Raw genomic sequence first — 27,219 nt, 5'->3', positions numbered from 1 at the left:
CATACTTGACACACAGATGTGACGCTGTCACTCTGTAACGAAATACATATACAGGTTATTAATTTACAAAAGTGACATTATAACATCTTGGCTTCTTTTTGCCTCACTGTCACTCAACACTTTTTCATTTATACAAAACAACACAAATTCTTGTGTTTTAACACAGATCGGTTGACATAAAACTCAAAATTTGATCAACAGTTTTCCTGTGACTGGCCGGATGTGTTTTGCTATACTGTTTTTGCATTTGCTAGCATTAACTCTGTAACGTATCGGTACACATACAAATCTGAATCCTTTGACTCTGTGGTACATTGAATGAAATCACAATACAGGTAGAAGTGTGCAACTAAAGCACAACTTTCACTCTAATCTTACACACCACAGATATTGTATCCTGGCGCTTCCTGTAATGTTGGGTTTTCAAAATACAACTGTATCATACAATGCTTGGCGTGTAACACATCATTAAATTTTTCAAGCGATGTCTCCTTATAAAGACAGAATATCGATGTGTGTACTAGTACTTTCTCATACTTCCTAGCATCACTCACATACTGTATACTGTTTTCGCTTAAAACAAACATGATTAACATAAATACAATTTCTTCCTTCACAGATCCTTGGGAAAGGAAGAAAACTGAACGAAAATACATAAACACCTGTATACTTTGTCATATACAAAAAAAATATCAACATCAGTTTCTTGTCTGCTTTTAGTCTTGTTTGAAATGTTCAGCTTGATGTAGGTTTCACTGTAGATTTGATATAATTATCGTTCGGCAACATTATCAGCGCGCGCACAGTTTCAAACTCGCGACAAAGCGTCTGCTAATTTGTTGTCCTTTCCTGCTATGTGCACAATTCTCAGTGGGTACGGTTGGAGAATCAAACTCCAACGGAAGAGACGCTGATTCTTGTGCTTGAAGCGTTCTAAGAATGTCAATGGGTTATGGTCAGTGTACACCACGATGTCTCTTCCACCGTCCAAATACGCTTCGAAATGTTGCACGGCTAGAACGACACTGAGGCATTCCTTCTCCACAGTTGAATACTTTTGCTGATGGCGATTCAGTTTTTTGGAGAAGAAACACACGGGTTTGCTGTGTCTGTTGTCGTCATCCTGAAGTAGCACGGCTCCTACTCCTCGGTCACTAGCATCCGTAGCTAGCTGGAAGCTCCTCTCGAAGTTTGGTGCGATGAGCACGGGATCGTTCATGAGGACTGCCTTCAGCTTCTGGAACGCATCCTGGCAGCTCGCCGACCACTGGAACGTTGTACCCTTTTTCAACAGGTCCGTCAAGGGCACCACCAGGTGACTGAAGTTGGGAACGAATCTCCGGTAGAATCCGCACATTCCCAAGAAGCGCTGAAGCTCCCGTTTCGATGACGGCACTGGGAAGTCCACGATGGCTCGGACCTTAGCATCTCGTGGTGCGACGCTACCTCGGCCTATCTTGTGACCTAGGTAAGTCACACAAGCTTTCCCGAACTCGCATTTGGCCAGATTCACCACGAGTCCTGCATGTGACAACCTCTGGAACAGCTCTCGAAGATGAGCAACATGCTCCTCCCACGTATTACTGAAAACCAACACATCGTCTATATAGACAACACAGTTATCATGACCAGCAATAACTCGATTCATTATTCGTTGAAAAGTTGCGGGGGAATTTTTCATCCCGAAGGGCATGACACGACACTGGTATAACCCGGAGGGCGTGACAAACGCCGAGATCTCTCTTGCATCTTTGTCTAATGGCACCTGCCAATACCCTTTCATCAAATCCAATTTGCTGACATACTCAGCACTTCCTACCCGATCAATACATTTCTCAATCAAAGGAAGCGGAAACGAATCAGTCTTGGTTATGGTATTGACCTTCCTGTAATCTATACAAAACCTGGACGTTCCGTCTGCCTTTGGGACTAGCACTACTGGGGAACTCCAGTTTGAGTTACTAGGCTCTATGATTCCATTTGCTAGCATGAAATCTATCTCCCTATCCACCTGTTCTCTCTTAGCAGGATGAATCCGATATGGATGCTGCTTTATGGGTGTATTTCCATCAACATCAACCGTATGAACAGTGTCTTTCGCACAGCCCAATTTATCACTGCAAACCTCCGGAAATTCCTGGAAGATGTCGACAACATCTTGCCTCTCCGAATCTGACATATGACTGAGCAGTAACTCTGAATTTTCTAGTGCCTTTGAGTTCTCTACTCGCGGAATCATTCCTGACTTGAAACTCACACTCTGAGAATCTGGAGCATCAGGTTCAAACTCTTCTGCACTTTTCTCAGCACTGTGTAGGACACTCTCACTCACAACTGCACCTACGTCTTCTACCATCACACGGCTGAATAACTCCTCAAAAGCCGGAATAGGAATCAACGGCGCAGGTCTAATGGCATGTTGTGGTTTTCCTACCACTTGACAGTCATGACACGTTCGACAAAATTCAGACACATCCTTTCTCATCTTGGGCCAGAAGAAATGAGTTCTGATTCTACACAAAGTCTTCTTGACACCCATGTGTCCGGCCATTGGAATTTCATGTGCAAGACGTAGAATTTCCTTTCGATACGGCGGAGGAACAACTATCTGGTCGACAACCGTCCAGTCCTCATCTGCGGGACGATCTGGGGGACGCCATTTCCTCATCAAAACACCAGACTTTAGATAGAAACATTCTGGCGCTCCCTTCGCCTCATCTACAGTCAATGCACCCTCTCTCAACTTCAACAATTTCTCATCTTCCATCTGTGCTTTGATTAAAGCTGGCTGACTGAACACACCTTCCTCCCAACTTTGTTCTCTTTCATCTTCACTAGTCCCCTTTCCAAAGAATGTGTCATCAAGAGAAATTTCACTTTCAGACTCCTTTCTCTCACGCTCTGCTTCACTTGCTCGAAACCTTGTGATAGCACATGTTGGAAATACATCTGGGAATTCATCGACGAGTTTTTCCGTTTCCTGCTCGTACACTGGGACTTCGGAAACAACCGGAAGGACACTCACTCGACCTCCTGCAAGGTCATTACAAAGCAAAAAGGAAACTCCATCCATAGGAAGAAATGGAACAATTCCCACAATCACTTCCCCTGAAATCAGTCCACTATCCAAATTCACTCGGAAAAGAGGGACCGCCTGAGTTCCTCCATTGACATCATGTATCAGTACTTTCCTACCCGTGTTACAATCTATGGGCATACTCTTCACATCTCCTACCATGAGGGACTGTGTAGCTCCAGTATCACGAAGGATGACAACCGGTACTCTAAATTCAGCAATGGTAACTGTACCCTTGGAAATGAAGTCCTTGTACTTTTCATCCACACCACTCGACCACGTATCTGTCATTTTTGAGACACTGCTTTTCACAGCATTTGGATGACGCTGTTCATCACTTACACTTGACCTAGCAAAACCATTGGTGGCTGCTTGGTACTGTTTCTCTTTTGTTTCAGCATCTGAACTGTTCTGTGGACGTGTGTCTGCATGGACTAAACCATGTGTTGCTCTTTGCTTTTGTTTTTCTTTTGCTTCATTTTGTTCCAGCAATCGCCTACATTCAGACTTAATGTGACCTGTTTTCCCACAGAAAAAGCATCTCACTTCTTTGTATTGAGGCCGTGGCGATTATGGTCGCTTTTTCTGTGATTCAGTCTTTACTTTATCCTTGCGTTCACTATGACTACTGTGCCACTTTTGAGTGTCTGGATTTCTCAACTGATCAAATTTCCTCTTTCCCTCAGGACTTTTTGTTTTCACTTTATGTGTCAACTCATACTGGTCAGCGGTGACTGCTGCACTCTTTACATCATGTACTCTTCGATCTTCCAAATATGTTCTCAAATCTGGAGGTGTCGATTTCTTGAACTCCTCCATTAACACTATCTCTCTCAAATTGTCATAAGTGAGATCTACTTTCATTGATCGAACCCATCTATCAAACAGAATTTCTTTTTCTCTCTGAAACTCTACGTAGGTCTGTCTCGAACCTCTCCTATATCCTCGAAACTTTTGCCTGTAGGCTTCTGGGACTAACTGATAGGCAAGAAGGACGGCTTCCTTAACTGTGTCATAGTTATTTGCCTCCTCATCCGAGAGAGCAGACACTACTGAATGTGCCTTGCCTGTGAACTTTTGTTGTACTATCATAGACCAATATTTCTTCTCCCACTCCAAATTCCTGGCTATTCTCTCAAAGGAGAAAAAGAAAGAGTCTACATCCTCTTCATCAAAGCGGGGGACTGTGTTTGCCATTTTTGCAATATCGGGCGTCTTTGGTCTCGACATAGTAACATTAGGCCTATCCCCTGGGACGCTACTGGCCTGTACCTGAGTCAACTCAATTTGACGTTGCATTAACTTTTGTTCGAGTCTCAGATTTTCTGCCTTCATTTTTTCTCTTTCTAACTCCAATCTAGCCAGTTCTAGTTGTGTGGAATCTACCCTCATATCACTAGGTCTAGTAGTAGTACTTTGAGCACTTTTTCTACCTGCGCTCTCAATCTCATCTGTACTCTCACTCTGGTCTGTGTGTTCATTTTCTACACCACCCAGTTCAAGCTTCTTCACCAGAACTGCAAAGATTTCTTTCTTACGACTACACTCTCTGATATCAGCATCTACATGAGTTGCAACCTCAATTAATTGGGCTTTCACTAACCCTCTCAATCTACCAAGAGTGACGTCTTTCACAAACTCTGCAGCATCGCACTTGGCTGCCATGATTATTCACATCTAGCTTTCCGACTAGATTTCAAGACTACGTCGCTAACGCAACTTCCTACAGTACACTCCACGGCGTACCGAACTACGAAAATAGTCTAAACAATTCAGACCTGACAAACACTCGTATATCTCGAGGCCAATTTCCTCGTAAAGCCACATCTAACGATGCTAATCCAAATAACCAGAAAGTGACACACTAATCTGATAGAATGACATAACGGAAACGGTAATACGTACCCTTCCTTTCCAGCAATCAATGCTGCAACCCTGGAATTCAGCTAGCGAGAAGACCAGTACAAGTGCGCAAAACATACTCATCGCATCGCTTCGCGAATCGCACTTCCATTCACAACCACTGCTAACGCAGCCCCATTACACATACCGTGCAATGTCACGCAGTATACAATACCGCTACTACGAACGAACGACACTGTTACGTTCGCTACCCTGTGTACACATTTCACATGAGTGCGAACACTACACATATATGTACCTCCAACGGGCATCGATCACTACAACGATGTAACAAACACCGAAATACTACCAAAAGACGGCTTGTTTGTATGTTCATTTCCCGGACATGTTCCCCACATGTCATGCACCAACAGAACACCCGTCAGCACCGACATAACATTTTGTCATACACCGACAAAACATTCTTGGATCAGCACCGAATGACTGCAACTGTTCACGCCATGTTTGCCAACTCCAACTCTCCTGTCCCGAATGGACACTTTTATTCCATCCCACCCTGGTTTCACCAAGGCACATCACGGTTCTCACAACCAGTGGTAATCATTTGAAGCATTTCGATGTTGGACCCTCAATAATTTCATCGGAAGTAAATCATGCTGGAAAAAATACATAATAATTAGCAAATAATTTGTATGAAACATCATAACCAATTCTACTGTGAACAATGTCACATTTACAAAGTTTCTTTATACTTTCAGATACTTTATATTTTCATACCTTATAAAGGTTATGGAATCCTGGCATGGGGAAACTGCTGTACAACTAGAGTTAATTCTTTATTATTGATACAGAAAAAAGCTATACGGATAATTAACTTCGCCACATTTTTCGAACACACTAATGTCTTATTCTTTTCCAGTAGAACACTTAAGATCCAGGATTTATATCATTTTAATATCGGGTCATTTATGTATCAATTAAACTCAGGTGGTCTCCCTGATGTGTTTTCTTCGATGTTTGTCAAAAATACTGAAGTTCATTCTTACCCTACTAGACAAAAAGATTCTTTTCATCTTTCTCCTGTACGAACCGTATCTGCTTTAAAAACAATAACCACTACAGGCCTAGATTTTGGAATGAGTTGGATAGAGAAATAATCCAATCTCAGTGTCTTTATTCATTTAAGCATAAACTTAAACTAGTTTTACTGAATTCATATCTATAGCTATTCTTTAATCCTCCTCGATATTCTCTGTTCATACTTCACATTACTGACGTTATCGATTATGTAACATGTGCCTCGCTCGTGATTTCTGTATTATCTCCTGAACTTCCTTTGTACACATTTGGTATCTCTGCTATTGTACACTGCATCTGACTTGTACCTCGCTCGGGTGATCACGCAACTCTCAAGAAGTCTGTGCCGCGGACATTGTTTTCTTTGTTGTTTTTTTTTTCTTTTTACTTTTTGGCGTTTATATTTCTCCTATTCACAAATTGTCATTCCTTTAATTACATAACCAAGTAAGAAATAATCTCACATCCGCATCTGGGAATCTACACCCTACAAGCAATGCTTCTATGTAGATTCCTCATATTTCACATGTTTTATTGTCTTATAAGCTGTACTTGACAATTCATCGAGGCTTTTGTATTGTGATGTTTATGTTTTATGTATTTGTTGAAATGTGGAATATGGAACAATAAAAAAAAAACAAAAAATGGAATACAAAAATTTTAAAAAGAGGTATCACAAATATAATTGGTTAGTGTTGACTAAATATGAATGCTAATGATATTTTCAAAGCATAAGTTACGAAACCTGACTAAACCAAAAAAATACTCTTGAAAAAAAAAAAAGGCTATTGGAATTTGAGTATCTAACAGCAACCAACTTTTAGCAAAGAATGAATGTATTATATGCCTCATATGATCTATGAAATCAAACTCTTATTACTGAACTATCATTGTCTAATAACCATTTCAGATAGTGTCCCATGAATTGGGGAATTGCTTATAATAAACATGCTTTTATAGTCACATTAAATGATTTGTCGTGGTAAATTATGATATAATTATTATGTTGTCATTATGATCAATAGAAATGGTGACAAGAAAACTGTATAGTTGCCTCCAATTTCTCATTTTAAGCCAAATTTATTTTTTCTTTTATATATTATTTTCTTGTATATTTTCTTTGATGCAAATTATAATACATATGTACTTGAAGTTTCTGATCTTTGACGAAAAACTGATTGCTATCAGACAGCAGAAAAGAACTTACGGCGGCTTGTTTCACACACCTTGCATGCACACTAAACATCTTTTAAAACTTCAGGATTATTACAAAAAAACATACTAACGGACGATTCGAGTTTGTTGAGAAGGCAAAATGCAGATGTAATCAAAATCTTCTTTTCCTCATCATATGGTGTTAATCTTTAAGGGTCGTCTTAAAGTAATTGCTAAATTCAGTTGAATTTGGTATTTAGACGAAACTCCAATGTGAATTTTGTCATCGACGCCGCTGTCTTTGCCGTCATCACTGAAGTCAAATGTATTTCAGCAGGTGTTTGATGATTTAAACAAAATGATTAAAGTTCCGATTCTACTTGAAATATACGAGTTGATATATCAATTTACTAGTCACCAAAAGGGACATTTTGTTGGTTCTTATTTCGCACTCCTCCTGCCCTCTTGAACATCTACAGAAGAGGCCAGGATTAGAATAATGGCTCATTTGTTCTTTTTTAAGGAAAGATGGCTGTTTATTTAAATTAAAAGTTCAACTTGACAGACATGTGACATGTGGATTGAGTGAATACACCAATAGTAGTAGAACACATCAGTGAGAGTTTGAGGAAAATCAGACAATCCGTTCAAAAGTTATGAATTTTTGAAGTTTCTGCTCGCTCACTGCTGGATGAGAAGACTAATTCAGATTGTGATGTCACTGTCATGTGTAGAACGATATAAAGAAAATAAAAATAAAATTCAACATATTTTCACTTTTCTTACAAAGAACACTTGACTTGTCTCTGTCAGAAGGCAGGAAGAATAATATCCTTGATATAAGTCACTGGCATGTCGAAGAAATATGCACGTTTTTCAAAAAATAAGATTTTGTAGAATTCTCTTTATATTTTCCTTACATTGTATATATCGTTGCACGCATGTGACATCACACACTGTAGTAGTCTTCTCATCCAGCAGTGACAGTGCAGATACTTTAAAAATTCAAAACTTTTGAATGGATTGTCCGCTTTCCCCAAACTTTTACCTATGTGGAATTGTACTAATATTGCCGCATTTACTTCATCTACATGTACACGAAGCTGGACTTATCCTTTAACATCCAGACTAAATTCCAACTAATATAGTGAATTAACCACAAAGTAATGAATATCTAAATTAGCATAAGAGCTTGTGCTGACTTAGTTTGTCGACCTCACTACTGCCCATTTCGTTGTTGATGACCTGCAAGTCTCTATTGCCAAATTTTCGAAAGAAAACAGTAAGAAAAAAATCAAAATAGTTTAGGTCATACTGCGTATTAATCAAAAGAATAGAAATTCAGTGAAATCAACGGAATAAACAATCAGATATTGACGTTAATAAAATCATTACCAACGAGGAAATGTACATATTTGACTGACCCAATTACAAACATGACTTACAATATTTTACGAAATTTTAAACGAGACTAAAACATACCTAAAATAATCTCTGCTATGTCGTAATTCTAGTGTTTGACGTCGTCTTCATCTTCGATGTCGTGATCAACGTCATCATCAAAAAGAACCATGGTCACCTTTGATTTCTCATTTTAAGGCAACTTTTATTCAATCAGGTGATTGCTGATTGTAGAAATTGATTAAAGTTGTGAACTTACATGACAAACAGATTCGTTGTAACTCAGTTTTGATACTGGACATAAAAAAGGCATTTTGGAGGCTGATTTCCAGACACCGCGCATGCTCACTTGAATGTCTACAGAAGAAGATCGGATTACAACTAGGCCAAAATCTTTTGTAGTCGTAAAAAAAGCGATATTCATTTAATATCCACACCAAATTTCAAGTCATTTAACAAATTTTTCACAAAAATATACAAACTTAAAGGGTGAGACTTGAAAAATTGCACAAATTTTGTAAAATTTTGTTGAGTTTTGTCGACATCGTTGCCTATTTCGTTGTCGATGACGACAAACTGAGGGCTTATATTGCCAAACTTTGCTTTGCATCATATTTTCCATCTTCTGAGGAATCTAGAAATACCAAAATCTTTGGTTATCATTGAAAAATAAAGGCATGGGGACCACTTTATTAGGATAATACCCAAATGCTATTCCCCCCATATTCGCGAAAAGGTCGTTCCGGAAGTGACGTCACAAAACGTCACGGGGGGGAGTCTTGGGACCCAACATTTTTTTTTTGTTAACATCACTTTTCTGACTCTCCAGACCAAGGGCTACATGGAAACAACAATGAATGTTAGGTGCAGAGGGGTGCACGTTGACCCCTACTAGCCCATGGCCTAATAGATAGAATAGTCCAGGCAAGGCTCCATAGAAAGTCCGTCTAACCTCGTTTTTTTTTTAATCTATTTATACAATGTTTTTGATGGTTTCTTGTCAATTCCAGGGTGTTGATTCCAAATCTGATTGATGCCACTCGCAAATTAACCTTGATCATTTTCGGCAAAATCCAAAAATCCATCAGATATGGCCATCAATGGCCGTCAGATATGCTAATTTGGATATGATAATCCTAGTTATGTCAATTTTATGACCAATTATTCCATCAAACTTTTTACATTTTTGCTCCTCGAGTAATGTTATTTGCAGATGGAAGAAAATTTTCATTTCAAGTAGGTACACTAAGTATTTTAAGCTATTCTTTGTTCAAAATGACTGCCACTCCCGTACTCAAGTGCTATATGAATGGCCAAAAAAAAAAAAAAAAAATATGCACGGGAATTGAAAATGAATTTGCTCTATTACCAGTCACATACCAACGCTGTTATCAAGTTTTTCATGTGCAATTCAAATCTGAAGAGTGCCACTAGCAAAACAAACAAATGAACAAACAGAAAATGTATTGTTTGTAGGTTTGTATGTTCTCCTTGATACAAAACTTTATAATGGATACCACTCATATACCCCAGTACAATATGAACGACAAAATAATGTACATGGAAATAAACACATTTTCATTTTTTTTTCTGTCATGCAGCTACATTTTTTCTCAATTTTAGTGCTGATTATAAATCAGAAGGTTGCTACTAACAAAAAGCTGTTTCATTTGTGATGCAAACATCCAAGATGTTCCTCTTTAATCTGGATTTTCTAGTAATTCTAAAAAAAAAAAATCACCAAAACTTGAAATGACGCCAACATCAAGATCATTATTTTATCAAGAATCATATATTAGATACGAACATTTGATGTTTATATACCTTGAGATGCTGGACATCATAATATTCACCCTGATTTACTAAATTAAAATGCAGAATCTTAGATGATGATAGAAATGAAATTCTCAAATAACTGCCGTGTTCTACATTATCTAAAAGCGATATTATATAATTGTTTTCAATCCCTTCATCCGAGAATAAACATGAGGCAAGGGAAAGTGGAATAAAGGGACCACCTAAATTCTTCTAGTCTAATCTCTATGATAAGAAATGCCCCAACGTTTTTTATGTTAACCAAGAATATTATTTGCTTGAAACTACAAATGACAAATGACCTTCTTTCTTATCTGTACATCGTAGATCAGATTTACCAATGGTTCTATGATTGCATGATTTCACCTATTTGCTCAAGGGTGGTAGCACTATTTTGAAATGTAACAACATGGACTTGTGTTTGGAGGATTACAAAGAGTTTTGTTAAGTACTACTGTTAGTATCCACCATATTTTCTTTTTTTTTATGTAAACAGAAAGTCAGGAAACAAAAAGTCATCATACCTCAGTAGTCCTATTTCGTAACACCCAACAATGATTGTATATTTTTTTATATTTTGTATAGGAATACAATCACTGTGTAATAGAGTTGGCGCATATGATGCTGAAAGACAAATATTATAAGAGTGAGTCGTTGGCAGGAGCATTGCTACTTCCATCTGGAGAAAAGTCTGTCTTTAATACCCCTCAAGACCGTGAGAAGCGCCCAGTTACTCCTATTAATACAGATTTGATGTCAGTAGGCACCTTGTATCACTCAACATGCTCTAAGTAACATCAGGTACTCTTAATTTTGTGCTTGCCACTGTAAAATTGACACATTTTTCTGTCTGGACATGAGTACTTTGCTCACACCTTTCCTTCAATGATGAATTGTTGAATTATGGAATATTTACCAATCCTGCAATCGCCTTACAAGGAGCTTAGTGGTCACTTGGTGATCTTGCAGAGACACGATGAAGACATGGGGACTTGCTTGAGCACTCCTTTACAGAAGATCCAAAGTCCAACCTTACCAGAAACCATCCGCAGAGCTATCTGACAATAGGCATGCTGATATTGTTGCCTATAAAATGCAGCCATGGTAGGTGAAAGACTTCACTTTCTCGAGGTAGATTAATTTTACGGCCATTTTTCTTGGATTGAATGTGTTCGCGTATGATGTCAAGGGAGCTGCTGCATCTCAGAATTGTAAAGTACTGCCACATTTTGAAAGCAGTGCTATAACAACTTCACGCGGCTTGTCTTTAATCTTCAGCACTTGCATATTCAGGATTGCTCTAGGTAACCAGACCGCTGTGCTAGAACTCTGAATGATGGCCACCCCCGGGCTGGCTGTAAACTAACTCCACTCCTTTTTAACATATGTGACCGTGCACCACAAAAAGAAAAACAAAAAACAAAAACAAAAACAAAAGTTGAACCCCTTCATTTTACGTGAGGACTCAAAACAGGTGAAACGGGTCAACTAAGTCAATCTTGAGATTTTCATATTTTCTGAAAGAGCTCTCTTTCTTATACATTATTCTTAAGTTTGGGATAATAACACAAATGGGAAAGTGTGTTTCTACCAGTTTTCCCCTTTTTTCCCTTTTTTAAGGGGAGAGTAGAATGAACAGGTATGCATTAGAAGCCCCTTTGTATTTGTTGAAATCTGTTGTGCATTCTTCAATTTCAAGTCTAATCACTTTTGAAAGGATAATGCAACTGCGTTGTATGTTGGCATTAAGCATGGACAGAATATGTTAATGGAACATGGTGAATTTCAGCTTAATCTTAAAAACCCTTCATTTCTGTTGCTCCTGTAGTGGGCATCCTGTGTTTTGCCCCTTTCATCGCCCAGTTAGTGCGGCGTGGTGAAGTATTAAGAGCTTAAATAGACGCTGTACTTCAAATAATAATAATAATAAAAATGATATGAAACATTTATTTAGCGCTTAATACAACACGTTTCGAAGCGCTTTACAATGCTAAACGACCAAGCAAACAAACATACAAATCAGCTTAGAATAACAAATATACAATGCATACAGGGCCTACATAATCATTAATTCTGCTCTAAAAACAAATGAGTTTTAAGTTTCTTTTTGAAGATATCAACGGTGGTAGAGGTCTGAATGTGAGTAGGGAGAGCCTTTTTTTCTCAGTTAACACGTTTTCCAGAGTGTGTGCTTTCTTTCCAGAATTTAAGTAGGTTAGGGGAGTCCCTTTTAAATGAGTTATACAATATTTCAAAGCTGAGAGTCTGCTCTTCCAGAATTTGCCTTTAATTGAAAAATCCATGTCTGGCGACTTTTTGTTGGTTTGTGATGCAGGGTCACATATACATGGTGACATGACAATCACTTCATGTAAGAAGTTTGCTCGTGCTGATAATCTTGCCCTTACGTCTCATAGAATGTCCTTGGATGACATCAGCCGAGTCCTGACCCATCTTAAGTCAATGGAGTAGTACTTCACCTTCGTAAGACTTTCCCCCAACCTTTAAACGGTTACCATCAGACCTATGTCTTCCATCTTAATAACCATCTTGCCAACGCTATGCTCACGGTAGCCTTGTGTGGCGAGCCTTCCAAGCATAGGCTTAGGAGTTCCCTACCTATAGGCCCTATCTGGGAGTTTTGTTGGACCTCACTCCCACATACAGGAAAATACATAAACGGTGCTGTAAATAATCTTAGGTCAAAGTCATCTGGAAACCTTCAAGCTGGCCTTGGGTCCAAAAGTCATTACTCTTTTGTCTGTTTTATCATCCATCTGAGAAGATGGCTGGATAACCTATATTTAGCTGCACTCTACAGCTGGTTCTCTATGAGGTCCAGAGGGATGTAAGGCAGGACCTCTTCATGCACCTGGTTAAGCATCTTACTTTGAATGAATGAAGCGGAATATTCTATATGTATGAGTTGTGACTCTCTCCACACACAGAACCTCAATAATATATATATATATATATATATATATATATGTATATATATATATATATATATATATATATATATATATATATATCTAAAGGAACAGACAATTTTTATTCTTTCTAGTGGAAACGGTATGATCGATTACATGTAGCGTTGAAGCCGGATCCTTTGGATCTAGAGGTTGACGTGCTACTGACTGAACCAAACTTACCACCTCTTCACTGCTACCCTAGCTTTCATCTACTCAACTGCAGAGCATCCTGCTCATAAGTATGGGCCAACAGCTACCATACATAGCGTATTAATACGTCTCTAAATTAAGGCACACTCAAGTCTACTCTCCTTCACTGGCACTCGATCAAAAAGTCGCACCCCTTTATTTTACGTGAGGACTCAAAAGGTGCAATGGGTCAACTAAGCCAAACTTGAGTTTTTCATAAGATTTGCTGAAGGAGCTATCTTTCTTCTACATCATTCTTTAGTTTGAGATCACAACACGAATGGGAAAGTGTGTTTCCAGCAATTTTTCAACCACCCCTTTTTTGTGGAAAGTACAATGATCAGGTATGTATTAGAGGCCCCTTTTCATGCCTTAAAATCCTTGTACACTCTTCACTTTTAAGCCTAATAACTTTTTAAGAGATAATGCTACTGCTTTGTAAGTTGGCATTAATCATGGACAGAATGAACGTGAGTAGAATTGATAGCACATACTCAATTTCAGCCTAAGCTGGTAATTCCTTAATTGTTGTTGCTCCGGTGGTTGACATCCTGTGTTTTGTCCCTATCATTGCACAGTTAGCGCTGCTTATAGAGAAAGATTAAGCGCTGGAATAGACTATGTAGTTCAGAGCCTCTTTTCTCAGTTTCCAGAGACCAGAGTGTATACTTTCTTTCAAGTATTTAGGTAGGTTAGGGAAGTCCATTTAAATTGAGTTATACATCATTTCAAAGCTTAGAGTCTGCTCTCTCAGAATCTGCTCTTAACTAAAAATCCACGTCCGGCGAATTTTTGTTGGTTTTGTGATGCATGCAGGGTCACATATACAATACGATAGCATATTGATTTTTTTTATGTGGTGTTGAAAACAAAAAAAAAAAAGGTATAAAATTGTATTAGACATCGTAAGGCTTGCGAATATTAAATACTCAAAACTCCATTCCTTATTTTTAGTGAAAATCCTAATTTATTTGACAAATTGGGACTTTTGTATCACAAAAGAATACATTTTGTTCAATTCATCCTTCAGATATATGAACAGCACTAATTCTTGATAAACAATGTAGCTGCATGACAGAAAAAACAAAACAAATTGGTTGTCTAATTCCATGTATATTTTTGTCATTCATATTGCACAGAAGAGTAGGAGTGGCGTTCATTTTTGAATTTTTGCATATGAATAAACAAATACATGTAGGCCCTCTACATTGTAAGTGGCACCTAACATATTTGTATTGTACATGCAACACTTTACAACAGCTTAGGTACAGGACGACTGGAAATACAGTAAATTTGTTTTATATTTCCATGCATAATTTTTACCATTCATATTTTACATGACCATAGGAATGGCGGCCATTTTGAATTGAAAATGAGCTTAAGTACTAAATGTACCTATATGAAAAGAAAAATTCTCTTGCATATGCAGATGGAGTTACTCTATAGGAACAGAAATGTACAAAGTTTAGTAGAATACTTAGTCATAGAATGCACATTGTTGTGATTATCACGACCAAATTAGCATACCTGCTATTTTGGATTTTTGGATTTTGGATTTTGGATGCTCCAGGTTACATGAGTGGCATCAATCAGATATGGAGTTAGCACCCTCAATTTGACAAGAAACCATCAAAAAACAGTGTTTATATCAAAAAATTAGGTCAGGTGCCTTCTTGCCTGGACTATAAGATAAATAGATATAAACGTCGCTGTCTGTAGGAAACATAAAATGCTCCATTGGCAAGGAGTAATAATGTGCATTTGACTCTATTTCCAAGCATAATACACTACTTCAGATTACATTTTGAAGATTTTATGGCTCATGACGACAAAGTTATCGCTGTTACTTCACATGGCTTTACTCATAATACTATGAAACTTTTAGACACCTTTACCTTTATCAGTTTTCTCGTGGAAGCTTTTTTTTTTTTTTCGCAGCATTATCTACGAGTCAACACCACGTATGCACAATGCAACTGGGTGCCGTACTGGGGCAGTGACAGTGACAATGACATTTTTCCGTTTATATATCACAAATTTATATAATTTTTTTCTTTCAGAATAAGAAAGTCTGGTCCATCGATTGTGATAATGTATATCTCTTTTACAGTTTATTATCGTTTGCCCTTTATTTTAAATACAGAACAGCTAGTGTTCTGACCTACGAGGGAAAATTCACAGATTATGTTGGTCAGGAGAGGAACCAATTTTCCGCTAAAATCAGAGAGTTATATTGGTTATGTTTAGCCAATGTCTGTACAAAGTCACAAATTGTGTGCGCTTTATTCGACGAATGTATTTGTACATACAATGTTTGACGAATAACCTGTGCATTTTTTAAGCTCGTTCCATGCCAAATTCTGACATGCCCATCGATTTGATACACCGGCCGCCAGGTTCCCGTAGTGTGTTAAGGGCTACACACAAATAAATAGTTCAAATAAACATGCATTCTCTCGTTATACAGTATTTTCATAGTAATATAATTGTATTTTTGAAGTGTTGGTGTGTAAAAACACATGTGATTGTCTTTCTTAAATACGTGTCCATGACTACATGCACTTGATTTACATTTCCCTTATGACAGCTTGCCCGTTAGGCTACGTAGGAAAAAATTGCGCGGTTTCTTGTGGACATATTGACTCCTCAAACAACGACTGTCGAGGGTCATTATTCTGCCTTCAAGACCCCTATGGATGCTCCTGTGCCGCTGGCTGGTCAGGACTTAACTGCATTACAGGTAATTAGGAAAACAATGTGTATGCTCCAATTGCTTTCCTCATATATTCGCTTATTGTCTTTTTGTCATGGTATGATAGAAAGAAGTTAGTGTCTTGCGCCGCCAGTCGAATATTGTTAAATTATGTTCTTTTTTTTTTTGGGGGGGGGGGGGGGTTTCAAATCACCCTCAGGGACATAAAAATTAATTGAAAATGTTATAATTTTCTGACATTTTAAACAGAATAAGAGTTTATAAGTATGTATACAAGTGCAATTAAATCTGTCTAGAACAACTGCATTGTGGTCATGTCAGTTTGTTTTTGTTACTGTTTTTTTTTTCAATCGCAGTTGACTTTTTGGAAATTGTTGAAATGACAGTAAATCTGTTTTTCCTAGAGAAATAATCATTTTTAACTTTAATTGTTGTTAACAATTTAGAGGCGATCGAACTCAAATATATGTATATACAGTTAATATCTTTTGGAGTACTAAAAGGGCTCACGATTGGCACCATAAGCCATGAAAATCAAAAGCAATCACACACGATTAACACTTTTTGGAATTCGTGGGATGCCCTTGGATTGGTTCAAGAGTAACTACAACAATAGAACTCATTTTGTCAGTTTGAATAATTATGAGTCTAATACAAAGCCAAGAACTAACTTGAAGGGTATACATCAAGGATACCTCTTAGGTAGTGCTTCGTTTTTACATGAACCTGATAGTTGATTTTCGAATTCACGTTCTCTGTTTTACTTTATACTGTGTCTCATGATACAATTGCAATGATAGCCGCTTTTGATTGAATCGGAACCCTCATTAGCTCTGGGTACAATTAACGCTGAATCAAAGACAATAATTTCAGTCGATACACCACTACAAATTGTCATTGTAACAAAATTATAATATATCAACAGGACCTTTACACGGTCGAGATTTGGTAAAAAGAAAAAAATACTGGGATTTGCAACATCTCGTCGGAATTTGTAAAAACGCCTGGAAATGTGCACACGTTTCGCCCGAAAATATAAGAATCTGGAGAATTGTATCAAAGACAAATGTAAAAAAGAAGTCAATTTTGCCGGGAAATGTAAAAATCTCGTGCGTCAACGGTATTACGTCCTGATGGTACATTGTATATAGATGAACTTGATGTCTAACAACACTGGTAATGAACCTTTACCGTTTTCATTATCTTGTAAACCCCACAACGGATTTTCATCAAAATTGACATTTAGCATCTTTATGGTGATACAATCTTGTTTATTTAAATGACCCCCCCCCCCGGCAACGCCGGAAAGGGGGGGGGGGGGGTTGAAGCCACGGAGTCTTTAAACGCTGGAATTTTTATCTTCTTCTGTCGAACCGAAAAAGATAGGGCTAAATTATTGCTTTAAACATCGATAAATGAAATTTAAAATTTGATTAAGACGGATCCAGGGGTGCCCTGATCGGGTTGGGGGATGAGTTGAAGGGGGATTCTCTACATTTCCAGGGTCTTCTTGAAAAATCTTTGACGCATTTTCCCCAAACTTGGCAGATAACATCTATGTGATACACGACTGATCTTAATTTGTTAAAATGAGCACCCCCTCCCCACGCCGAAGGGGAGGGAAGAGTTGAAGCGTCAGATTTCCTAATCCCCGGCATTTTGAATCTTAAAGAAAGAGCTAAGACAGTACCATTAAAAAAAAAAAAACATTAGTGACTGAAAGTCAATATTTGATTCTGGCGGATCCAAGGGTGCCCTGATCTGGAGAGGGAGGGGGGGGGGAGGCGGAATTTTCATAATGTTTAGCGTCTTGTTCAAGAACCCATGAGAGAGTTTCATCAAACGTGGGAGGTACATAACGTAGCATCCCTAGTAATAGAATCTCTCTTTGTTAGAAGGGGCAACAAGTCTAATTTGACACCCCCCCCCCCTCCAAAGCATGGGCTACAAGAAGGGCATCCCCTCCCATACGTTATGAGTAGACCTGAAATGTCATCAAAGTACCTTCTAAAATGTGATAGAATTACTATGGTCTATCATTGGTAGTTCAATTTGTTTGAATTTCCCTCTTTTCATGTGTAGGGTTTCAAGAAATTTTGATTTCTATCCGAACAACCCCCCCCCCCCCGTCGGCAGCTGCGTTCAAAGAGCTGAGATGGGGGGGGGGGGAGGGGAGGAGGGGGGCTCCCCTCCTCCCACCTAAAGGGTTGGGGAGGTGCTTTATTTGAACAAGTAATTGGGGGGCTATCACCCGATAAATACTGATATACTGTACCTGCCAAGTTTGGTGAATATACTGTGCGGGTTCCAAGAAGAAGCTGAAAATGTGAAAGTCCACTTCCCTCCCCCTGCTGTGAAAAGTACATTCATAAATTAATCTACCTAGCACACTATGGGCTTTTTTTTACATAGCTAAAATGGGATTCTATTTATAGAAGAAGATAAAAAAGAATACCAGGAATATCATCAGTTTATCACCGTAAAGATGTTATCAGCCAAGTTTGGTGAAAATCAGCGTAGATTTTTGGAAGATGATGCTGAAAATGTGAAAAATCTGCCTCCTCCCTATCCCCGCCCCCGTCAAATCCGATCAAGGTACCTCTGGATATACCATAATCAAAGATGAAATTTCACTCATTCATTTTTTCATAGCACTAACGTAGCTCTATCTTGTTCGTTTCGATAGAGAAAAAAAAAAAAGATAAAAAAAAGACTTTGAGGCTTAAATCACCCCCCCCCCTACCTTTTCGGCGATAGGGGTGGGGTTGGGCTTATTTAAAGAAATCAAGATCATATCATATTAAAGATCATAGTATATATATCAATATTGGTGAAAATTCGTTATAGATTTTCCAAGAAGATGCTGAAAATAATTGAAAACTTACCCTCCAACTCATCCCCCCCCCCCATCCCGATCAGGACACCTGTGGACCCGCCATAATCAAACATGACATTTCAGTCTGAGAAAATCTGAGGCTTCAACCCCTCCCCTTTTTAGGCGGTTCTTTTTCTTTCCTTTCTCTGGACTTGTAACAACCACTCGTTATCCCTACTGTGCGTTGTCACATTTTGAGTCATTTCCAAGTTACAAGCTATCTAATTTTCGAAGTTAAATTTCAACACTTTGTTTTTGTCGTGGTCTTTTGCTTTCGTTTGGGCTATTTTAAGTTAGAAAAATGACCCTATCGTATTTCCAAGTAGAGAGTAAGCAACGTGACATTTTCTTTTCCTACTTTAGCCTTCAAGTTCCCACTGCGCAGTGCTTGCTATCGAGACTATTATAGTAATGTCATATGTGACCCTGCACCTCAAAACAAACAAAAAGTCGTCAGATATGAATTTTTAGTTAAGACCATATTCTGAAAGAGCAGACGTTAAGCTTTAAAATGATGTATAACTCAAATCAAATGGACCCTCTTAACCTATCTAAATATTGGAAAGAAAGCACAAACTCAGGAAAAGTGTGAACTGAGAAAAGACTCTCTGAAGTACAGTGTCTATTCAAGCGCTTAATCTTTACCAAACCGTGCTGGTTGTGTGATGAATGGGACAAAAAACAGGAAATAAACCACCAGAGTAACAACAATGAAGGGATTATCAGGTTAAACTGAAATTAAGCATGCCTCATTAACATATTCTGTCCATAATTAATGCCAACTTTCAAAGCAGTAGCCCTATCCTTTCAAAAGTTATTAGAGTTGAAAGTGAGAGTGTGAACAAGGTTTTTTTCAGAAATGAAAAAGGGATTGTAAAGACACACCTAATCACACTATTCTACCAAAAATGTTCGAGATAAATTGCTAAAAAAAACCACACTTTCCTGCCCGTTTTATGACCCCAAATTTTAGCGTAATGTAAAAGAAGACCCCCTCTTTTAGAAAATATGAAAAAAGTCAAGTTCGGCTAGGTTGACCCATTTCACTTATTTTCAGTCCTCATGCAAAATCAGTGTGTGCGACTTTATGTTTGTTTTGAGGTGCACGGTCACATAGACGGAAAAAAAGAGAAATGTAACACCGATCCCATAATGGCCTTGCACATACAATGTAGTAGTCAGCGTCATGCGCTGTTTGGCCCTTACAGCGGCTTATTCGTTTATGTGCGTTAAGTTGTTTGTTTCGATTTTGTAAAGCTCAGGTTTCTTAATTCATAACTTGCCCAGAGCCCCGTTGCTAGAAACTTCGCGATTAAATGCACCTTGAAGAAATCAAACGCAATTCTCCCAAATCCCATGCAACTTTGCGTTATCAACTTCGATGAATCAAACCCAACTTTGCGTTCGATTCGTAATGGTCAATAAAACTGAGCCGACATTGTAGCACCACCAGTACCACCAGTAGTATTTTGTTAAACAAAGCTCTGTTGAATAATGTAAAGTAAAATCAGCCGCTAAAACAATGCAATAATTCATACTTATTTATTTCTTCATTTATTTTTTTTTCAAACAAAACATAACACAGAATAGATCAGGAATTATAAAACAGGCATGTTTCAACTTAACTCCTTCCATACTGATTTCTGAAATGCCAATAGACTTAATACACAGGCCAACAAGTTCCCGTACGGAACGGGTTAACATTATAGATAATGGTTTACAGATAAAAAAAAAATAGACATGCATACCGGCAAAATACATAGTTATGATTAGAGGGGAAAAAGAAATAAGAGGTCCACTGAAAAGCATGCTTGTGTACAGTGAACCTTGCCATGATACGTGTAATGCCGTATATATATATATATATATATATATATATATATATATGTATAGTTGATCTTGCCATGACAACCCCGCGAATTGAAATCATTCACTTTCTGTTGTAATAATTGGCGATATTTTTTTTTTCTCCGCAGTATAATATTTGACGCTCGAATTTATACCAAAGATCTCGCAATTCACACATGTCAGAATTTATCCAAAGTGTAAATTACAAGCTGCAATAAATGCGATCATAAAAAACTCCTGGCCGGTGAACTCACCACATGACCGCAACTTTAGATGATTAAATGGCCCACTTATTGATTTCAACGTCATATTGCAAAATGTGTTTTTCAGGGACTGAAGTCAATTTTTGCGCATATCGAGGCATCCTAGTCATTTTAATCATAAAGTAGTTATGGTAGTGTTCAGCAAAACATTACCCAAGGTATTATAAATTTATTTTTTTTTTTGTATTTTAGCGTTCTTTGATTGATTGACCGAGAGCATAGAACTCTCCTTTATTTCTTTCAAAATTTACATTATATATAGTTAAAAAGATAAAATATAACATAATTCACACATAATATACACAGGGATGACAAAGGTCATCATATAACAAAGTGGTAACAAGTCAGACTTTTAAAAAGAGTCAGACTTAGAGAAAAAAAAAAGCACAAGAAAAGAGAAGTGGAGTAAAATGAAAGAAAAAGGTGTTCTTTACCACACTTGCCGCCGTGTCGTTTGCATGTACATACGATGCGCTTGCTATTTGCAGGGATTTATTTCGGCTACTTTCAGACTTTCCCCCGTCCACAACGATTTAATCTGAAAAATTAAGAGAATCAAACGCAAATTGCGTTCCAATCTTTAGGAAGTCTCTAATAGTAATGGAAAACAGGGATTAAACGCAGGCGATACTTGTGTTTGATCTCAAGTCCAATTTCTAGCAACGGGGTCCTGGTATGCAAACATAATTTGGTTATAGCGTTGGCCGCGGTAAACTTATATGTTTTACGTACAAGTTTCACTGTTTTTTTTTTCTCCTTTACTGCACGAAAACATCCACTGACATTGCTTTGTTATATTTGTTGAGTGTCGGAAAATGGTATTCAATAAATATGCTAGCAAAATCAAGTAAAGTTCTCTCTTGTGACACCCCCCCCCCCCCCCCAAAAAAAAAAAAAAAGGATGTGTTGCCGGTACATACGGTGCGGACTGCACGCAGACTTGTCACTGTAGTGCGTCATCCCGCAACCAATGTGACCCAGTGACTGGTTCCTGTGACGGTCAAGGAGGCTGTGATACAGGCTGGTATGGTCCCCAGTGTCAAGGTACGAAGTGAATTGAGTTACACATTTCTCACAGGCTCGTTAATTATACGGCTTTCACGTATTTGTTAAAACCTGCAAACAAATCATTTCAGAGTAATTTATTTGAGAGTGATTGTAATGTTCTATTTCACTTCTTTTTTATATAGAAAAATATTGTCAGTAAAGATTTATGTGAAAAAATAGGGGAGACCAGTTGAGTAATGACCTCATTGCCTCATTCATCTTGTAATTACGGACTATTTTAATAAAGTTGTCATATATGAATAGAGTCTTTGATATATTCGTGAATCAACTTGAAGAGAGAATCGGCTTGTGACTGATTTATTCAAAAACACGTATAGTATTTCGTAATATTGACAAAAGAGTGGGACTATTGTCGTAATAGGTCTCGTGACAGGGTCAAAATGTCATCACTATTATGATAACACTCCCATACTCGGGTCTAAAGGCTTATTGTAATCATGTTTGATCACATTAGCAAAATCTAACCAGACTGTTGTATCAATGTCAGGATGTTATGCCACAGGGAATGACATTTGCAAATAAAAAAAAAAAAAAATACGTTACTTTCACATTCAAATTCAAATTCAAACTTTATTTTCATTTTTTTTTCAACAGAATGTACAAGAAAAAACATTGTCATTTTGACATGCGAGTCGTTGAAAATATACATAACCAAACAGGATTACAAACATGTTCATGTCTACATGATCATTACAAAAAAGATACATACACACTTTAATACACTCTGCGCAAAAAAGAAAAAGAAAAAAAGTGGAGGTATACCCACTCAAAAGAATATGCTTGTATCATGAGGGTACTTTCACAAATGACACGGTAGGAACGTTATATCTTGTGGAATTCAAGCAAGGTAAACTGCATTTTTGTGAGTATGAGTGGGTGTGTGGTGCGGATGTGTGTTTGTGTGCTTTTCGGGCATAAATAAGCTGTCTAAAAGCATGTCTCTTGTTAATAGGATATTCATCACTTACTAAAATGAAACGAGATTTGTCTGAGGCAAACACAATGTTTACTTTTTGATCTCTGAACAAAGTTCTTATTATTCGAACTTTAGAATACATTTTTTTTTTCCATCCACTTACTTGTCCACTAACATGCTTTGATCCTGTTTTTAATTCCAGTGCACATCGTTGATATGGCGACATACAATCACTATGCTGGAGTTACAGATAATGCACATTATTTCTTCGGCCCCTACATGATCGAAGACCAAAGCGATCCTTCCATCAAATTTTACATCGGCCGAGAGGTGGACACCGGACCGGGGGAGACCGGCCATGGGGTGACTGAAGCAAGTCCAGGGTGGCAGGATTCAGGTTTACCGCAAGGCACAAGCGTAAACAAAAAGATATTTGATACCGCTGTCAGCTTACGCGCGACTTTCAACCGACACACCGCAGGGGCTGCTAGAGCCGGGGCTTTTGGAACAGCTGTAATCTACAAAGGCAGAACAGAAACGGTGGTCATGATCAATGAATACCGAGGAGGTAAGAGTTGATCTTCTGCCTCTCATTGCAGGTATACCATGTTTATACTGTGCTTGAAAACCCATAGATTGCTGCTCGCTGAAATCTTCGTTAGTTCACGTATTGATTGGTTAATAGCTGTATACGTACACTTTCATGTATGTGTATATCTCCACAGTACAGATTTTTATGCCCCTCTTCATTTGATTATTGCGTCATGAAATGATATTTGATGCGATGGCAAATTTCGCCAATGCTTCTCTGGTTATTATAGTGGTTGCATAATATAACACTTGTTACATAGGAAATGACAAGGCAATTTTCATCTCTTCCAAATTCCATCTTTGTTTTGAAAAGCGCGGTGTATGCCTCATTGCAAACCGTGAAGGTGAGCCCATTACTTGAAGAGTTCGTTTGCAAAAACCGATAAGTCCATTTTTGAAGATTTTGAAGTACGGTCTCTGTCATAAAGTACAAAATAATACCTTTTAAATGATACTTTGGTCACTACATGCAACAGTACATTTTTGAAGTTATGGTCAAAAGAAGCAAAAATTTTCTTATTATTCTCTTTATTTTTTTCACCTTTAATGGCAAATATCTCCATTTGAAAAATATGGACTAATCGGTTTTTGCAAACAAACTCTTCACTTCTGCCCCTAGGTTTTCTTCATGGGCAGAAAGTGGCATTTGGACGATCTTAACGCTTGTTTGTTGTTTTGGCTGGAAAAATAAATTAGATCTCTAACATTTATATGAAGCAATAATCGTAAATTGGAGTTAAGCCACATTGGTGCTAATTTTGGGGTATCTGCCATTTCAAAAGTAAGTAAATTTCAAAGTAAAACTCGCATTTTCTGTATCTGTGTCGCCTTTCCTGAGCAGGTGTCTGTCTTTTCTGTCTTCCTGTTTTGTTTTGTTTTGTTTTGTGGGTGTTTTTTTTTTTGAATGTCGACTATTTGCAAGTTAGTCGTCTGTGACTGAATTTAGCCAATGCCCCTAGGACTGAAATCACCATAGACTTTGCACAGAACCCATTTGGTCCCTGCGGGTAGAAAATGCATAAATGATTTAAGTGACTGATCATTACATTGTATGATTTTACCATCACTCGCAGACTACAAATATAGCTTACGTTACTGAATTTGGTGAATATACATTTGTTTCTCTGACATAATATTGCAACATTTAATATCATACTTGTTCTATAGATCATTGCCATAATTTTTTTAAAGATAAATAGCACAAGCGGAATTATGCCACAATCGTCCCCAATTCTTTTCACGCAGATACCAGTGCCTCGTGTACTCTTATGAGTCATGGGAAATTCAGGCGGAAGGTGCATGTCCCCTTTTTGTAGAATAACATATCAAGGAAATTCAATTTCTGTTAATTAGTAAGTTGAGTTCCCACTTCCGATCAGATCAACTCGATCAAGCCCGATCGCCCCGTTTACCCTAGCGTTTTGAAAAGACAGCTCACTATTTTGAGGAAACTCACACACAGCGCGCGAGCTGTGAGGGTAATACCCCGTTCCCACCGCCGATCAGATCAACTCGATCAAGCGAGATCAATCCCGATCACCTATTTTCATCAGAGCAATCCCGACCAAATGCTCGATCGTCCTTCAACACGATCCCTTCCCGACCGCTATTCGATCTTGTACGATCCACACCCGACCATTCTCGACATGTCCAGAATCTCTCCTCGACAACCACATAGATCTCTACTCGAACATCCCAATCTACACACAATCGATACACGATCGCTACACGGTCAATACTCGATTTCTACTAGACTTCTTAGACCAGCTCGACATGACTCGATCTGTGTAAGATCTTGCATCGAACGGGTCGGCAGGTTCGTACAGTGATCGAGTGAAAGAAGAATTGCTTACAGTTATTCATTTGGTTATGAGACAACTCAGTATTTAATACGGCGTGGCCCAAAAGAGTGCTATAAAACTGACTATTAATTGCAAAAGCATGAATGAACGAAGGAAATGATTATCTTTAGTATAGGTTTTCCCGGCCAATTTCGCACTTTTGTCAGTCCATTTGATAAAAGGTTCATTCAATTTAGCGAAATCCTCGTCACTACACATTCTGTCGTTCAAAATTGCAAGTTGTTCGTTCAATAAGCATTCCGATCCGTGAGATTTGCACATGTGCCTTTCGAATTCGTAAAACGGGCATTCAAATTGGCACGTGCTCTTCAGTCATTCAAATTCGCCAGCACTGGCAAAAGGGGTATTTCAGTTATTTAATTTCGTGTATGGGCAGTCAAATTCTTGAACATGTTCATTCAAATTAATGTCATGTTATTTCTTTTTTGAAAAGGTGATAACACTTAAACGTGTTTTTCTATGTGACTTATTGTTTCATCCACGCACTGTTAAGCAGTAAAAGAATCGTATTTTTGACCATATAACTCGAGTCTGCTGTTCTGTAACGCCCCTTTTCTTCATACATGACATTTTAGGCCTACATGTACCAATACTATAACTTCATCTTCTTACAGTCATGACGGCACAAGTTAGATACAGACGTATTACAATTTTCTCAAGGGGACAGAAAAAGAATTATAGGAATATTTGATGATCATAACCTTGACTTCCTAGAACTGGCCGACACACGGAATAAAGCGCTCAACGGCGAGATAAGTTGTGGCCATGCACATGTTGCATTATCTTCGGACTTGAAGAGTCACTAGGACCCCGTTTACAGTGCGAGGCTCGGCCGCGGCCGAGCCGCGGCCGAGCCCAGCCCCGCTTCAGTGTAAACGCGCAAAAGGCCAAATGCGAGGCCAAAATTGGCCTCGCATTTGGCCTCGCTCTGGAGGTGGTCTCGGCCGCGGCCGAGCCGCGGCCGAGCCCTGCCTCTTCTTGGTGTAAACGCAAACTGGGCCAAATGCGCGGCCAATTGCGCGGCCAATTTTAGTCTGACTTCCAAACCCTCTGCCTGTATCTTTCGCTATTCAGGATATTAACCCCCTCAACGTCGAAAACTAGTATAGTTTAAGGTGGTTTTGTCCTGCAAAGGATTTTTTTCCTTCGGCAAAGGCCTTTGCCCGAACGGCGACTTCGTCGCCACGGAATTCATTTGGCAAAGGGTCTGATAACCAGACAATACCAAATTGCGTTTGTTTACAAGCAGAGCGCCACTACGACAAAATATTGAAAGGTTTGAATCAAAAGCGCGGCCGAGCCCAGCAGTGTAAACGGACAAAATTGCGAGGCTCGGCCGCGCAATTGAAGACCCCGTTTACAGTGCGGGGCCGGGCTCGGCCGCGGCTCGGCCGCGGCTGAGACCCCGTTTACAGTGCGGGGCCGGGCTCGGCCGCGGCTCGGCCGTGGCCGAGTCCTGCCTCAATTGCGCGACCGAGCCTCGCAATTTTGTCCGTTTACACTGCTGGGCTCGGCCGCGCTTTTCATTCAAACCT

At 38.6% G+C, this 27,219-nt stretch overlaps 1 protein-coding gene across 1 annotated transcript in view; it reads left to right on the top strand.

The window, feature by feature from the left end:
* Positions 1-27,219, top strand: part of LOC140236607 (uncharacterized) — a 135,524-nt gene that overhangs the window by 24,846 nt on the left and 83,459 nt on the right. Inside the window, 2 exon segments of the mRNA XM_072316530.1 lie at positions 16,136-16,288; positions 23,434-23,799. Of these exon segments, the coding sequence (XP_072172631.1) occupies positions 16,136-16,288; positions 23,434-23,799 (519 nt within the window).

Source organism: Diadema setosum, chromosome 13 (assembly GCF_964275005.1).
Source record: "Diadema setosum chromosome 13, eeDiaSeto1, whole genome shotgun sequence".
NCBI lineage: Eukaryota > Metazoa > Echinodermata > Echinoidea > Diadematoida > Diadematidae > Diadema > Diadema setosum.
The sequence above is the reverse complement of the archived record's forward strand: the minus strand, read 5'-3'. Positions and strand labels throughout refer to the sequence as shown.